A 17,367-nucleotide genomic window follows, 5' to 3' on the forward strand; every position below is an offset into this window, starting at 1 on the left:
TAACGAGCTGCATCGTCCCGTTTGTGCCGTTCCGTTTCACATTGTTTTATCTAGGTTCTGCTTCGCAGATTTCTTTTTTTTTATGCGCGCTCATCATTCATACCGTAATTTCTCCTTTATCATAAACATACGCACTGGTTTATAATCGTTTACAGATCGTCTGGGCGTTTGCTGTTATCTTTGTCTTGCGTGCGCTGCTCTCTCGGTACACTTAATGTTGGTGATCCACCGTACTTCACATCCGATCCTCCTGGTTCGTGTTCTTCAAACTCGGCCGTATTGCCTGAGCTTCGTGAATGAATGGGCGTATATGGAGTGTATTGCTGAATGTTGCTAACAGTGTCTCTGCCTTGCGTAGACTTGCGGAGCACTACACTGTTTTTGAGATACCATTTTTACGTCAAATAAAATGGCGGTTACACCTTACCTACACGGCCCCGAAGGACATTGCTTTGGCAACGGTGACGCAATTACACAGGTAAAGCAACAAGCCTCTTACGGCTGGTTCCAGTTAATACACCTTATTCGTCCCTGAAGCATCCCTCCGATCAATGATCGTAATATACGGCGTCGCACAGATTTGAGGTTTGAGAATCAATCAGGTTCAATCAACAAATGTCGGGCAAGCACAAAGAAGACGGATTAGATAAAAAATACAACATCATTCACATAATCGATGGGCCCTCGGAAATGACAAGTGACGAAGAAGACAAAACAACACAGAGCGCGAAACGTCACCCACAGCACTATAAGGTGATAGTACGAAAACAGAACGGTAATGAGCACTATACGGACGAAATAAATGAGCTTGCCCAAATTGAGTCAATTTATACGGCTCAAGAGTAGTGCAATGCCAAAGGTTGCTCTGCAACTGTCAATGCTTGAACTTCAAAGGAAACACGTAGATGGCGCACCATAGCAACCAGACCACCAGAACCTACACGATCCACACGATCATCATCATCATCAGCAGCATCGTTACATACCCATTAAAAAGATCCGCCGTTCGTTCCAACCGTTCTTCGCTGAAAATGTAGGCATATTTTCGCCACATCCGTTTTTCATTTTCATGATTTTTATTGATGCATTCATCTGTGTGTTCATTGCTTCCGCTTTACTGAGTACAGTACTAGTGTTATTATTAGCAGATTAATTAACCGCAATGGGTTGTTTAAATTCTTTTCTACGCTTCATGTCTGCTACACGTTGTTCTGCTTCCGCGCCTAAACGTTGCGTGATGTACGCGACGCTTCACAAAATTTGCTCTTTACGATAGACCAACCGTACGTATAGTAGCGTAGCATACGCAAAATACGCTGAATGTGGGCTCATTTGGGATACGAATTTTGAATCAGTGCTTGAGTTCACTGCTCTCTGCACTGATGTTCTAAAGGTAAAACCTTTCAAATTTTGTATGTTTTGACCGCAAGTGTTTGGGATGATTTGCGTGCAACACTAGCCCTCGTCACTGACCGCTTGTGGTTGCTCACGTGTTCGTGTCTCCAGAGTCTAAAATTCGCGTGTTTTATTGCGATGAACCGGGTTGGAATAGAAGTGAAGGTTTCACACAAAGAAGCTTGTTTTTGGCAATATCCCACCGTTTTACAGAAGAACGGGTGTTGCTCTCGTAGATTTTGTTTCGCAAACGAACATATCAACTGGAAAAATTGATGATGACAAGATAAAAGTGGGTTAAGTTAGGAAAGCAATCGGTCAACCGATCGTTTGAGAGTGTAATGAAAAACAAAATTTAAACTGAAATGTCTTTACATTCATCGTTCATTCATTTGAACTGCGAATCATCGTAGGATTACCGGCCATATGTATTTTTTGTTTGTTTTTTGCCCTAGCCGTTACACGTTCGTCTGTTGCGTCGTCGATGCGATTTCTTTTGCTACAAGAAGAAGGGGGGCCACTTCTTGAGATAGGGCGCCCGACAATTATGCTTTGCATAGTTCATATCGTGCACAGAGAATGCGGTTAAGACTTGATATTTTATGATTCTCCTTTGTCTATTTGTCACTCATGTTTGCATTAAGGTGGAAGGAGCCAGGATGTGATCGGAAATATGCTTTGTTTTCCCTCTAAACATTGCTCACTATTAGTTGCTTCTTTACTTAAATCGTGTACACAACGATGTGAATTTCATCATTGCTAAAAACGGCCAACAGTTAACGCGAGCGACCCATTCGAGCACATACACGCACACCCATACACACCCAAACACGCATACCATACGAACAACAAAAGCCAGCCTTTTCGTCGTCACAGAGCAGAGCATGACACTCGCTAGTTCTTACTCAACACGCGCACGGAAATCACACTCCGACCCACATCATCTGTGCCACAAACACGTTCTAGCCCTGTCGCGTGCTTTTGCCAGTGGTAAACCGCATTGCCCTTTATGCAAAACAAAAAAAGTGTTCTGTTCTCTTTAAGAATCGATCTTCTCTTCCATATTCTCACTGCCTAGCGTGTTTCGCGAATAATAATAACTAATTTATAATTATTCATATAACTACAACAAATACACCGCTTCCTTTTCTGCTCGTTTACCAGCGTGTGGGTTTAATTTCTAACTTCAGCTTCACTGCACTCTACAGTTTTGTGTACTCTCTTTTGCATGCTATCAAGTGATGTATCCTCTATTTGCATCACTGTGGTGGTGGTATGTGCACATATTCCAATGATTTTAGTTTTGTGTTTCTTCGCGTTTGTTGTTTAGTGATACGATGATTTATGCGCCATGCCTAGTTATTTCGCGTACTACATTCACCACCCACCGGCACAGCAGCGCACCGTCTGCTCCGCACACGAGCGCCTAATCAAAATCCCCCGCAAGTGTCGCCCCTTTTTAGTATTGTTACTATGTCTAGAATATTAAGCACGGTTGTTTCAGTATTTTCCCATACTTCGGTGTATTTTTGTGAATGTGTGTATGGTATCTGCTGGATACTTTTTAACCTTTTATCATCATTGTTTTGTTCTAAATATGTTTTCTCGATTTTTTTTTAGTTTTCTCTTAAATTCCCAATACTTTGACCTGGATTTTTGTTTTAATTTACACCCTACAGTAGTGTGTTCGATACATTTATCGAAGCAACGCCAGCTAAACCCGGTCCCAGTCCGGTCCGGCTGTTGCTGGTTGTATAGCTGATGCGGCACATTTGTTACTCTCTTTGCGTATTGGGAGATGCTGATGTGTCTATTTAAGTGCCTGTGTGTGTTGTGGTTGGTTGGTGATGTGTGCTTTATGATTAGATGCAAATGAAAAGGTTTTTCTTCCTACGGTTTCCGACGATTAGACTTTTTCCAATATCGCCACTACGGTTGTATTATCTTCTTGCGGCTTTTTGCTTTTTTTTTTGAAAACCCGGTGGTAAAGCGTGTGTGTTAGTTTATCTGGTTGCCAACAGTTATTTTATTCCACTAGAATTGTACACTTTGGGCATGTTTTATTTGTGTTTCGGCCACATGTAATTTGTTATGGATCTTCTATATATATATATTCTTATCTTCTGTATATATTTCTTCTGGTTTCCTTCATCAACATTTATTTTACTCTTTTGAAAGTCTTTTTGGGCCATATCATTGTGGTATTTGCATTTTGGTAATTTCGCCCGAACGCCCAAACAAAATCAAAAGCACAAAACGAAAATGAATGCAAAGTTGTCTGAACTGGTTTTAGAGAGGTTATCACGAGAAGTACTTTTGTTGGTTTGAACGGCGAGCAAGCCGTTGGAGCGAATCGTTCGAATGATTGAGCGATGATTTTAAACAACAAGCCACAAATAGCAGCTGCCGGTTGGTTTTAATTTCTTCGGAACAAGAAAGAATGTTACAAATAAACGAAGGAGCACTCTTCGAAAAAACACGGTTTAGCACTTTGTCGTATGTACACCTAACCATTCGCCATATTGTACGGCTCTCGCAAACACATAGTATAACCCCCTTAACGATCGGAACGTTTTTGACTGTTTTCCGAGTGAAATACAAGGCTCTGACACTTTACGTTCTCCCCATCAATAACGATAGAAAAGGCTGGTAAGTAGATATGTTACAAACATAGTTTCTATAACGCCAATCACGGGCAAGATGAAGTAATATTTCCACCACACACTGAATGATTGAACCAATCGCAACAAGCAAGAAAAGTCGGTAAGGCGAGAAAGGGATTGCATCGAAACACTTTAACGCAAACCACACTCCGGCAGCTGCATTTAGGCTATATGATTCGATATTTACCATTCGCACCCAGGGGGAGGCATATCGAATCTTATCATATTTGTTTTTGCATTATTATCCTGTGTACTTGCCTTTGCATCTTGTTTCCACTAGTTTTATTCGCCACTAGTTTTGTTTTGTGTTTAACAATAGGGTAATTAATGCCTTTGTTTAGAATGATTGAATTTGCTTTTTTTCGTGATAATATTATTACGTTCATTTAACGATCGAATGTTAGTATATCGTACTACAAATGTTGAGAGGCGAGATGGTCGTGAGCCGCTTTCTTTTCATGTGTTTCCCTTTTGGCTTGCCGGTCAGTGTACATGATATTCATGTGTGTAGTAGCTGCGTGTTCGTGCGTGTTGCTGTACCTTGGTATGCATGTCACTGAAGTTGGTGATTTTAGAAAAAATATTATTCAGTACATCACTTGGCCCCCGCCTCGACCGCAGACGAGTTATGCTGCTGGGAGGTGCCGGAGAGTGCATTGGCGGAACCGGTACCACCAGCGGACCCCGGAGGCTGAGAGCTGATGCCGCCTGCGCTACTATTGTTATTGTTATTGCCAGTCGAATTTGCCGACGAGGGCGACGAGGATGATGATGTTGATGTAACGGTCGGTGATGTTAGCTGGTTGGGATTTAGCTGCACATTGCCGGTGCCACCAACCAGCGGCGTGTTGTCCTGTATTAGCCCTCCCGCCGACTGATTGGCGAGCTGATTTTGATCCTTATTTGGCGCACGGGACGATATCTCGAGCTCATTCAGACGCTTCCACAGCTCTTCGCGCTCTCGTTCCCGTCGCTTTTCTCTGCCAATTCCGAAAATGAGTTAGAAGCGGCATCGGGTAGAGCAATTGTAGTAGTACAGATATAAAGGAAGGAAGAAAAAATAACAGGATAAGTGATGCAGGACGTATTGGGCGCAAATGCTCTAAGGAAATGATTTATTGAAAGCATCAACAACAAGCAAGCAGACACCGAACCAGGGGGTGTCGAAAACTTACTTCTGCCGCTCCGCCTTATAGCTTGCTGTTAGTTCGTCGAACAACTTCGAATTCATTTCCATAAAAGTTTTCAGAACGTTGTAGACCAATGCAACAATCGTCTGGTTCCAGTGCTCCTTGCTGATCCGGTAGAGCGCTGGGAACATAATTGGCATTATAACGGCATTGTTGTCCTCGATCAGCGACATTGCATATTCATTGTTCCAGAAGTAGAGTGCTCGCTCGGCCACCTGGAGTAAAACAAAGTAATTTATGAATTACACGGATATTTTTTTTTCTACGCTCCTGCATTATTCTTTACATACCTGGAAGTGGGGACTGGAAACGCACTTGGCGATTTGTCGGAACAGCGGCTCCTGTATTTTGACAAACTGTGGCGGCTCAATCACGTCCAGTATCTCTTCGATCTCCCCTAGAAACATCACCTCCTTCTGCGAGCATGTCTTTGGCCAGAATTTCAATAAACCCCGCACTACTGGTTCGGTCAGGGAGGCGTCCTTCTCGAGGAACTGCACCACGCAATAAGCGAGTTGCGCATGGTATAGGGACAGCACTTTTACCTTGTGTAATGGCAACAGAACCTTCACCAAAAACTGTTTATGTTCTGCCTTCAACGGTAGAGCAAAACCGTTGATTATACTGTGGGATAAATAGAAAAAAAAAACAAATTACTACGGACCGAGCAAGACCATATGGAATAATTTGATCTGAGTATTAAACATATTTCCTATTGAACTTATCAGATATATTTTACTATGCAACACACAACAAAACAAATACAATACAACGAACAAATTATGCTCTTTACATAATGAGATGGGTTGGAATTTTGCAAATGTTTTAAAACCAACCAAAATTTTGCTGAAAATTGTCTTACAAAGCATATGTAAAACCTTAACCTTACTCAACGTCCGTTTCATGACAGTTGGGTTTTCAAATCTGTGCGGTATTATGTATTTATTTTATGAATCAATTTTTTGCCATTAGCACATGCGCACTAAACATCATCTCGCACGTCAAATAGCACTTCGAATAGTAATTTCATGACGAACTCTGCACCTGCTCTGTGTGTTGTACACCACGAACTGCTCTCTCGCTTATCGGATGAGAAAATACAAGAGTGCCAAAGGAAGGCACGGATTGAGCGTTCGTCTGCGTGTGCGTGTTTCTATTCGGGGAATACATATGCATTGTACTGAACACGGGTGTTGTGTTGCGTTCGAAAGCGTGCTAAGCTTAGAAGCTTTGAATCTTTAAATGCGATGGAATGTTTGAACTCATTTTCAATCTTGTTCTGATACTTTTAACAACATGAATAAAAAAAATAAAAATAAACACACAAAAGTCTTTCTATGTTTTTGTAACGAAATAATCCCTAAACTAAAACAATTTGTAAAGATGAAAACAAATACATCAATATCTGGTTTGTTTTAACTGTTAAATATGAAACACCAAAAGGAAGAAACAGTACATAAAAATGTCAGAAATAGTCGTACATGTTCTTTAAAGCATTCGAACCCTGAGTCTATATATTGTGGACAGGTATACTAGGTTCGTAAGAACAAAATAGTCGCATAGTCGTCCTACCGTATAGCATATGTGCGGCGCCCTTTTAAAATTGCAATCTTACCTTCCCAAAATCTCCAAGAGCTCGCCGACACCGTTGAAGTGCTCCGTTTCGTATATAAAACGTAGGAATATATTATTAATTTGCTTACGAATAAAAGCACGTAATCCTAAGAATTTCCCATAGATACGATGCAACACGGTTTTCAGAAAGTCGCGTTCCCTCGGGTCTTCGGAATCAAACAGTTCCAAAAGCTGGAAAAGCATAAAAAATCATAAAATTATCATTATTTGCAATAAAATGTATACAGTTTTACGATTGCGACAATACCTGTAGTACAAATTTCTGGTCAATGACTTTCTTTCCGAATGTTGCCTGGAAGTCGGCTGATTCAAGAAACCGAAGAAAAACTTCATACACCAGCTGCAGATGGGGCCAAGAAGCTTCTAAGGTGGGATCATCCTCTTCAGGATCGAAGTCAGGGTTTTCGCTAGGCGGCAGGGTTCTAAACAAATTAACCGATATCTGCAAGTGCAAAAGTAAAACCGATCAATAATACCGTTGAATACGCATACTCCAGATCAGCATCTATAGTGCATCGATACCAAACCGTACGTACCATTTTGATAATCTCCGGATAGACATTCTCCGTCAGTACGCCACGGCCATGTGTGATATACGCTGACAGATCGTTTAGGGCGGCCCGCTTGATTTCTTTCCCCTTCAGATCCGACAAGGGATCCATAAAATCGAAAGACACGCAACATTGTCGCAGCTTGCGGATAAACAACTCCTCTTGCTCTAAGCTGGAACAATCCACTAAAAAGACGGAAAATATTTAACCAATTTAAATATTTAACGAAAACTAATATGTCACAACTTTACTAATTTTCCCTGATACTAATTGAAATAGCTTTGCGATACAATCGAAAAACAGAAGAAATGGAAGGTTCCATAGCACTGTGACCGAGTGCATATTCACGACTTAATACGCATGGTTATTTTCATACACTTCCTGCCACTGAGTGCTTTTCATCGAGAATAGCACCCGTAACCTACGCACCTTTCCCTCGTATTGACCTACCTTTGAGTGATGGCAACTGTTGCAGTTCGACATCTTGTGAATTCCTGTAGCGTGATGAGCCCTGAGATTTTTTGCTTTTCTTCTTGAGCGAGCGTTTGGCAAACGGATCGATTCGATCTACGAAGGTCCCAGCCGACATTGTTTGGCCTGCAGGTTGCAGTGCTATGTTGTTCCGCTGTGCTTCTATATTTTACTTCTGCTTTATGAATTATTTGGATCTTTTTTCGTGTTGTCTGCAGGAGCCCTTCGTGCACTAGCTAGTCAACAAGATGTTCAAATGAGTTTAGTAGTGGTCGCCACCAGCGTCGCAAGCTGCAGCATACACTCCGTCGGGTTCACTCTAGATGTTGATGAGGGCGCCCCACACGAGCTATCTCACACACTTAACGCACTAGCACGACCTACATCAGAAGTCAAAAATGTTGGAGGGATTAGTTTCCACTACTAGTACTATCAATCGTATTTAGAAACACACGCTTCAAAGTCGTCGCGAAAGGTGCAAGTTTAGTATTCTTATCCCTTTTACTACAATAACACTATGCACCACATAACTATACTGAGCACAAACTGATGACTTCTGCACGAATGATTTTTGTTGATTGTGATCCACAGCCGTGCCAGTACGTCAACCAGTACATCAACCAAAAGCACCGGTAGAACTTAACGGGATATAATTTTCGTTCACTACACGATTAATTGTGACTGCTAAAACTGTCCTCCGTCAATCCCTTCAGAACACAGTTTTGTAGGCGCTAGTGTCACACCACAACCACCATTTCCCCGGTTTTCTGTGTGCTGACTGACTGGCTGCACAGAGTAACTATAAAACAGTAACAAACATATTAGTAATAAATTTTCGTATTTATTCGTTAAGCGCATCGGAAAGTCCAACTCTAACTGACGGAGTCCTTCTTAGACTGTCTTCAATTGTTGCAAATATTGCAAATATCACACACATATGAACATTTCAAAATTTGCCACAATACTCCATTCATCTTCCATTCTTCAGTAATTGTTAATTACTCCAATCATCATTCTTCGTGTGTTCAGTGTCGCATCGATTTGTGCACCATTTTCACTTTTTGGTAAAGAGCATTTCACGAAGGAAGAAACGATATTTCAGTATTCATCTGAAAAAGAAAATAAATGAAAATGGATTAAGTTATTGTTGGTCACATCAGACGATTTCAAATTATAAATATTACATTTAATATGATCTTTACAATCTTTTACAAAATATAATTTAACATAGTTATCACCTTACACTAAATTGATAGCATATTAACATAATAAGTGAAGTTATCGGTACGAAAAACGATGCACTGCCTTGCTTCATCGTGCCCTGAGCTTTCATTGTTGCTGCTGTGTATCAATCGGCTGACGAAAGTTATTACTCTAAGAAAGCAACTCAACTAGTCTTAATAATGTTGGTAGCCAGAACTAATTTGACTTCTTGGCCCTTCTTTTGTGCTCTTCATGGTCGTACAGATTGAAACTTACGAACGTATTGACGCTACGAATTATGGGGAGATCGCCGCTCTTTGCACCAAGAAACCGATACTTTAGCAACTCTGTTGTCTTAAAGCTGCTCTGATGTTCGCACTTTTCAATATTTGCCTTGTAACTCGATCAAACGATCGGAGAAGGTGACGAAACATTTACACGAGCATCAAATCAACAGCACTAAATCAATTAACAATCACCAGCAAGATGGGTTCGACGATTCCCACTAGCAATCGATAGGGTAAAAACGGAATGTGCAAGATTCGTGTGTGAATCGAGCATTTCCAAATTAGAGCTTATTGTTCAGAACATTCGCTTGTGTTGCAATTATTTCGCAAACGACGCCTGCCTGTGGCGGTGAAAACTAGGCATATCAAACAGAATGTATTCGAGAAGGAATTTTCAATGGTTAAATACATGCAAATCGGCGGCGGTCGATGGTGGGAAAAAGGTCAATGATTAATCTACACTAAGCATCACCTGTTCGTTTGCACGCAGCTGCCTTCCTTCTACCGATCACATGCTGTACATCAGGAATATCATTCCATCACATGCTGTACATCAGGAATATCATTCCATCACCGGCCTAATTCACTTGTGCGATGACCGTGAACTTGTACATTCGTCATCTAATCAAACGTAACACTTTAGACTGGCTGACACAATACACTCTTCTCGCACAGCATTAAAAGGTCCAGATGTAAAGGCCAGGACATGGACCCGTAGGTCGAGGAGAAGCTTTCAATAATTTCAACATAGTATTGTGATCTTCGAGAGGTTGACGAAATGTAACAATTTGCATCGGTCAGACTGCCTAGCTAGGACGTAAGAAGCTGTTTGCGCGTTACTAAGAGTTTCTAAGAGCTCTAAAATTTGTAAAAACAGGCTAATTTCGACGAGTCGATAGGAGCATCTAAAAATAGGTGATTGTACTTTACAAAAATATCATCTCATGATCGGCGGTTCTCCGAGTGTCGTGAACTCGAAAGACGCTGAGTCCAATCTCGTTGGCATTGTTATTCAAATAAATAATGAACTAAAGTTACAACTTGAGCTTTAGCAAACATGAATATCTAAAGGGAAGTTTTGTACAATGTTTTTTGTATTACATGTATGCAAAAAGTAATGTCTTTTACAAACAATTCCATGAGCATTACCCATGCATTATTTTATCAACCATAAATAGCCACACACATTATCACACTGGGGTCTGTATGACTGAATGTCTTAAATGACTCCATTTGTTCTGCCCGAAGGACATAAAAGATCGGCACAGAATTTAGAACATTTCCACATCACCACACATGAAACACATATTCAAAACCGTTCAAAAATTTAAAGTTTGATTTATAATGAACATTCTTGAAAAACAACTTTAAAAACAAGATAAAATTTAAAACCTTGGTACCCAGTAGGTCACTAACGACAGTAACGGAATAAGATTGAGAACTACCTACGGTTTATGGGCGATTATCGCCAGGTATTCTAATATTATTGCATTCATGAATAACGACGGCGTGGTTAGACATGCAAAAGCACCATGTGGGTGGATAGACGAAGGCTACGCAAAGATCAATTGAAAATATATTTGTACAATGTACGGTGTAATTTCGCTTTCTGCTGCAGATTTTACTTGTTTCATAGAACGAACCGTCATGCTAAAATATCATCTAATTCGCACGAATTCAGGTAACGGTAGTTAAAAATTTAACTGACGTACAGTGCATATAGGTGATAATGTCTGTTCAAACCTTACTATGTGTAAATGACAATGACGTTATGATCAGCATATAACGTAACTTGCGACTTTGGTTACCAATTCGCGATCACTGGATCTCTATTACGAATCTTTTTAATCATAAACCGTTTGACCCGTGCAAAGCAGACATTGATCGTAATGGTACTACAAAGATCGCTGACAATTTCACAGGTGTTCCAAGAGAGAATGTGTTAGTGACAAGCGCCATGATTGCAGTGCTCCGACGCGATATCTTACAGCTGCTGAACTGTAGTGATAAAAACTGAATATGCAAACAACAACCCCGTCGCCAACACTAATTCACGCAGTATGTCTTTGCTTGATTATGTAATGTAGCGAGCAAACCCGGCTTAAACAGTATTGCTATAGTCAATCCCACAGCAGATTTTGCAATCAAACGTAGTTAATGTGCAACTTGCGGCTAAAATTCGTCCAAACACACGTCCAACAGTAAACCACAAACAACAAATCCATGCTAATACATTTTCAAACAAGTTATTGATTTGATAAATCTAAAAGAAAACAAATTTCAAACAAAGTTTAAAATTTTGGCGGCTGCTGCCTATTAATTCTCTAAACTTTTTTTTTACGTTCTCAAGCCATATAATCTAAGACGGCCTACTACAGTTCCACTTGTAATTCACAACAAATTCTAAATGCCGTAACAAGCAATCGCATCAGTATGAGCGATAGCAATGTTGAAAAACGGAATGAGAAACAAATGATGCAAGCGTAGCTAGGAACTGCGTAGGTTATGATCGAAAATGTGCATGAAAGTAGTAGACTCTGATTCGCCAATCGTTCATGTCTATCCTGGGCTTAGCGAAAGCCACAATCAAATAAGAAAATAGACGAAATTAGTATCCAACTAGCATGGAAAAAAAAAGTAGAATAAGTACTAGAGGGAAGAGTACGGGTGTAAGGGTATGTAAGCAAACGTATAAATGGAAAATAAAAGTGTACACTAAGAAGTAACGGGTGACACTTATCATACTAACACACTATTGCTTCTAGCGGATGAACCATGCTCATGAACCTTAAATGTTTCCAATGTGGGTTGTAAGTACATTGTTCGATTTTCTTGCCTTTCCTAATGCTGTTTCCCAGACTGATTATTCACTAGTTGCAATCGTTGTTCTCAAAAAACGAGTTACGAGTTTTCAGTACTTTGCTATGAAATAATTTCGTATCTTTTGAGAATTTTCTAAATATCAAAGCGACACTCAAAATTCACAAACACAACCTCCGCGCGCACTAACATCATTACTTGAGCTGTCAAATAAGTATCTGAAGGAACCGACTTCAGGAACTCACCTGAACTCACTGATCATCGTACAAAAGGCACACGGATTTTGACAGATGTGATGCGCCGCTGCAGATTTTAATGAATAACTACTGATTTGTGTAAACTTCCAGCACGTTGAAGGACAATCGAAGAGTCTCTCCGCAAACCTGTATGCTGTTCAAATGCTCTTTATTAACCACCACGCTGTGCATTCATTTATTTTTGCTGCCTCATGACCATCGGTGTGGCAGAGAACGACCTCATCGCCCTCTCACCTACGGCGCCGTATTGTGCGCGGTAATAGAACGGATGGACGAGAACAGCGAGGCAAGGTTATGGATCACCAGTACGGGATGATAGACACACACAACACAGCGATTGGGCTACACACTGCTCACATGACAAACTTAACTTTGCCACAAATGGAAATTTCTGTTTGTTTCCACATTTTCTCTCGCCGAATGCAACCAAACTCTTCAGGCGAGCGATGTTGCTACTAAATTTCCTTTTGTCGTTCCACGTCCGATAATCTTGTTAGGCTAGGCGAATGAAACACACACCACCCGCAACAAAGCACCATACAACCGAGAGCCTTTATAATATGCATGCAAACTTTTACGCTTTTCGCGACACACAATAGCGACGACCTAGGCGAAGTACGTGCGAACGGTTGACCTTACTAATCCCACTGCAATTGAGTGGATCCGAGTAAGGCTAGCGATACGGAACAAACCTAACATAAGCGATATTTTCCACACTCCTGTCACGGCATGGACGTTCCACTGCATGCACGTATTCGCCACATTCTGCAACGTACTAGCCGGAAAAAACTGAATCGAAAAGCTTGTACACTACACTACAACCGGTTTGCATCGTCGAACAAAAGGAGCAAATCGCGGTGGTCACGAATCGGTTCACAAGCAACGAGGCGGTGGCACTGCATAAAATGTTGTTCAGCGTTCAGCAGGGGTCGAGTAAACGACGAACAGCGGCCGCGACACTTAACCGCCTCATCACAAGAACTCGGTGGCGCATACTGACACTCGAGTAGTAGCAACCCATAATTCGCAAAGCGATTCAAACACTTCCTCCCAATAATATGTAAATAAAAATCAAAATGGCGGAGCGAATTGAGCGATGGAGGCGCTCACCACACCACTCATTCGATAAGCTCCACCAGAAAAGTGGGGAGAAAAAAGAGCGAGAGAGAAAGAGATACGGAAGAACCCATCTCTTGCCCCAGCGTAGGCAAAACTAGCTCACCGTGGTACGGTTTTGTTGACAGCCATTTCCCAACAACAGCAGCTGAAGAAGTAAAACGAGCAAAGCAAGCTTAATAAATAAATACGATTAGCATCAACAAACTGTGATCGTGGAAAACGTGGTTATAAATAAGATAAATTTTTTGCACACAAAATAAATCCGATTAACAAGAGTCGTTTGAACAATGAACCATGTCTTTCTTGAATTCAGACACAGCTCCAGCTTGTTGCTTTAGTTGCGAAGACTGAAGAACAAATTGCTCAATTTGTTTGATCGTGTGTCACTTTATGGCGACTATCGGTCGAACCTCTCTTTTTGGTATTATCTTTTTGTTGAAAATTAAATGGCTAACGCGAATAACGATATGATCTCCATCGATTTCTTACAGTAAAACAACAAAGGTGAATATTGTTGTGGTATCCGATTAGGGATGAAATGTATAAGTTTGGGCTTTCTCAATAAACTATTTAGCTTAACCGAAATAAACGAAATTATAAGGATATTGAACGGTTGGTTCGCCATTTGTTCACGGTCCATTTATAGAAGAGAAAAGATTTTTCCTGTATCTTGATACAGGAAAAATCTTTTCTCTTCTCTTGAGTCTATAGTATCCAGACCCAGGTTATTGCATGACCTTATACAACCAAATACATAAAATCACTAGCTAGCTAGACGTCTACTAAAACTATTTATCATAAAATTCATTCGCAGATGACTATCAACACGATCGCGCTGCTGCTTCATATTACAGAGAAGACCTGCTAGAGTGTGTGTTCGTCGGAAGTTTAAAGAAAACCGGCGCGGTCATTCGGCTACAATGTGACGCACGGCTACAGAAAGAAAATATGTGAAACCACAGTAAAATTAACGACCCATGGTGGTCGTCACGATTCAACTGCTCTCTGAAGTCACAATGCGCGCGAGGGCAGCGCAAAACGCTTTCTCTGATATAAAAGAAATTTTTTATTTGCATAAGCACACCTTTTCCGTTATACTTTTTTCTTCAAAACTAAGAAACAAACAAAACAGAAAATACAGCCAAAACATCTTAAATTGCAAAGCTGGTCGACAAAAATTAACTTCTTTCAAACGAACTCTACTTATTTACTTCGAATTGCAGGAAGTTACTTTATCACTTTGTCAAGATGATAGAATTAAATTAGTGCAGCTTTTGATATTATTCGAATGCCCTAAGGCAGTGTCGAGTGACAACTGCAACGGCAACAGTTATTTAAGTTAGAATATTAGACGATCAAGTTGAATCCCTCCGTTGCCTGCCACATCTATGGATGGTTTTCGTAGACGTGATCTATGATTGGTTTTGTCTGGAAAGCTGGCAGTCATTAAATCCTGTCATATCTTCACTTTTCTCTGCCGCTGCAAGCATACTTGTCACCGATACTAGTGACGAATTGTGTCTTTTAGCGGCAATGCTCGAAAACGAACACTTTTGATCTTATTCGACCATTCATCACAGCTAATCACGCACACCAAAGAAAGGTACGCAGCTAAAGAAGCATCACATCACCACGAATCTGTCCGACCAAACGGTGGTTCGCTGAGTTCCCCTCGGATTAAAATTACGACAAGTCTGGCTGAGCATGTATGAGAGGTTCGTGTTCCCGATGAGGCTGATACAATTTCTTGACTTATAGATGTGTTCGTGCACGCGAGCAAACGCGAGAGAACATTGTGTATTACGCACGGAGTGAGCCAAAAAGAGTTAGGGGAGGAGAAAAGATGACGCGCTCAACCAATCTTCACAAACACATACGAATATTTTTACGAAACAACCACTTAAAGATATGAGAGCCACACTAACCTTCCTTGTCTCGCTCGCTCTTTCGATCGCCACTTCTCGCCGCCCGATATCCTGCGATTGTATTCGTTTCCGGAGCAGCGATAAAGTTATCGTTTGTCATATCAGTAGCAGTTATTTGATAACTAAAAACGAATTCCTCAATCCCGGCGTTTTGAAGAGGCTATGTGATTCTCTAAACCGGTTCTAGTTACATCCCGATCGAAGCAGCCTACGCAACACTTTTTCCGACCACTCACACACACTTACTTTACAGCATAAAAATACACAAAAACTACCTTAGCATTGAAAGCGGGCACAGTCACTTGAGAATTATTCATTCGCTTGTTCTCCTTCAGCCGACATGGTGGAAACCATTCCTGGCAGCTTTAACGGCTAGCCAAAAACCCTCCGAATCCCCCTCTAAATCAATAAACCACAGCATGTCACGAGTATCACCATTTCCGGCAGCCAGCACCTTTGTCGTGGAAGGCGCAGTTTTTCAATCGCACACACTTCCGTTACACAGCTGCATAGGCAGTCTACCACCTCCTACTACAGAGGAATCAGCCACTGCACGGTGGTATCCACGGCAAGATATCTGGCACCCTCAACGTCTCGCGCCACACTCAGGACAGCCGTTTCCGAACAATGAAATCACTTTTCAATAATACTACAGACAGACGTCACGCGATAGGTGCATTGAAATAAGTCTTCCGAGTAAAATGTTTTTTCTTCCAATCCACCGCGCTAGACGTACATTTGCAAGCTCTCTTCAAGTATTCTCGCAATACGGTACACACACTCATACAGTGAGGAACACATTGCTTTACACACTGCACACAAGCCCACACATGTACCTAGAGCAGCAGCTACGCCGTTTTTTCAGCACCCTGTCCGACCCGACTGTTGCGACATTATTTTGACTTACGCGTTCTGCAAATTCTGTAGAGCTTACTTTTCACCGGTAATCGACTGACTGAAAGTTAATTGCAGATGAGTTAGCAACCGACGTGTACGAACTCGTCTGCTACCGATTACTGCCTTTCTTCCTTCACACTTTTTTCTCACTCTTTTTCAGGTCGTTCCTACGGAACATATTCATCGACGACTACGACTTTTTTCGTCCGCTCTGGGGCGGTTTTTCGCCGGTCGCACTTGTCTCGCTCACACGATTTCGCCCGTCCCTTAGGTTCTCTTTCTAGCTCCGCCCGTTTGACATTCAAATTTGACGCAATCGTCGAATTTTCGAAATTAGACTCCAAAATTAGAAACGCATGGAATTTAAGCGCTGAGGATTATTATAATTATTATTAGGCAATTATTTGTGCGGTTGTATAATAGATGCCAATACCCGTTACGCATCTAACGCATTATAGATTTTCTTTTGTTAAATTGTAAACAACACTTAAGCATTAGAAAATATCGCAACCTAAGCGAAATAATCACTTTGCAACGTTTCTGATGTGCATATGGTGGGATGAAAGGTGTGGTGTACTTTGAGCTTTTAAAACCTAATGAAATTGTTGAATAACAACCCCATCAACAACAATAAATGCATTTGAAGCAATGCTTTGGCCATAAAATGACGAGAATGTTATAAAACACACGATATGCTGATTTTTGAAAATGACAACGCTCGACCCCACATCCCATAACCGGTCAAAACCTTTCTCGAAAACGCCGGACGCCGAATTCACCAGATGTTGCTCTTTCGGACTAGTATTTGTTCCGTTACATGATTAACGATTTGGCAGCACTCTGGGAAAAATGGGTCTCTGAGTGGATCGCTGATCGCTGAATCGACGTACTACCTAAAAGATGGGAGAAAGTAGCAGCTTACGACGGACAATACTTTCAATAGGGTAGTCATAC

At 41.2% G+C, this 17,367-nt stretch overlaps 1 protein-coding gene across 6 annotated transcripts; it reads right to left on the reverse strand.

Moving 5' to 3' along the window:
• Positions 1-1,912: 1,912 nt before the first annotated feature.
• Positions 1,913-16,557, reverse strand: LOC131211132 (serine/threonine-protein phosphatase 2A 56 kDa regulatory subunit epsilon isoform). 6 transcript variants are annotated; one of them, XM_058204491.1, is made up of 9 exons: positions 16,451-16,557; positions 8,649-8,704; positions 7,885-8,285; positions 7,420-7,619; positions 7,131-7,325; positions 6,864-7,054; positions 5,539-5,872; positions 5,234-5,463; positions 1,913-5,038 (listed from the first exon to the last, which is right to left on the reverse strand). In XM_058204491.1, the coding sequence occupies exons 3-9, from the start codon at positions 8,021-8,023 to the stop codon at positions 4,654-4,656; spliced, it is 1,674 nt and encodes a 557-aa protein (XP_058060474.1). In that variant the 5' UTR covers positions 8,024-8,285; positions 8,649-8,704; positions 16,451-16,557; the 3' UTR covers positions 1,913-4,653. The 6 variants fall into 6 exon arrangements, with proteins under 6 accessions (XP_058060474.1, XP_058060475.1, XP_058060479.1 ...); XM_058204492.1 differs by lacking the exon at positions 8,649-8,704 and having other exon boundaries at positions 16,451-16,552; XM_058204496.1 differs by lacking the exons at positions 8,649-8,704; positions 16,451-16,557 and adding an exon at positions 15,517-15,624.
• Between the last annotated feature and the right edge of the window lie 810 nt (positions 16,558-17,367).

Source organism: Anopheles bellator, chromosome 2 (assembly GCF_943735745.2).
Source record: "Anopheles bellator chromosome 2, idAnoBellAS_SP24_06.2, whole genome shotgun sequence".
Classification (NCBI taxonomy): Eukaryota; Metazoa; Arthropoda; class Insecta; order Diptera; family Culicidae; genus Anopheles; species Anopheles bellator.

Bases quoted from the DNA above. Each gene is read 5' to 3' on its own strand.
- LOC131211132 (XM_058204491.1), bottom strand. From the start codon at position 8,023: ATGTCGGCTGGGACCTTCGTAGATCGAATCGATCCGTTTGCCAAACGC. The intron at 7,326-7,419 runs GTACGTACGGTT...TTGCACTTGCAG, and splicing joins ATCCGGAGATTATCAAAATG to ATATCGGTTAATTTGTTTAG. The intron at 5,873-6,863 runs GTAAGATTGCAA...TTTATCCCACAG, and splicing joins CTCTTGGAGATTTTGGGAAG to TATAATCAACGGTTTTGCTC.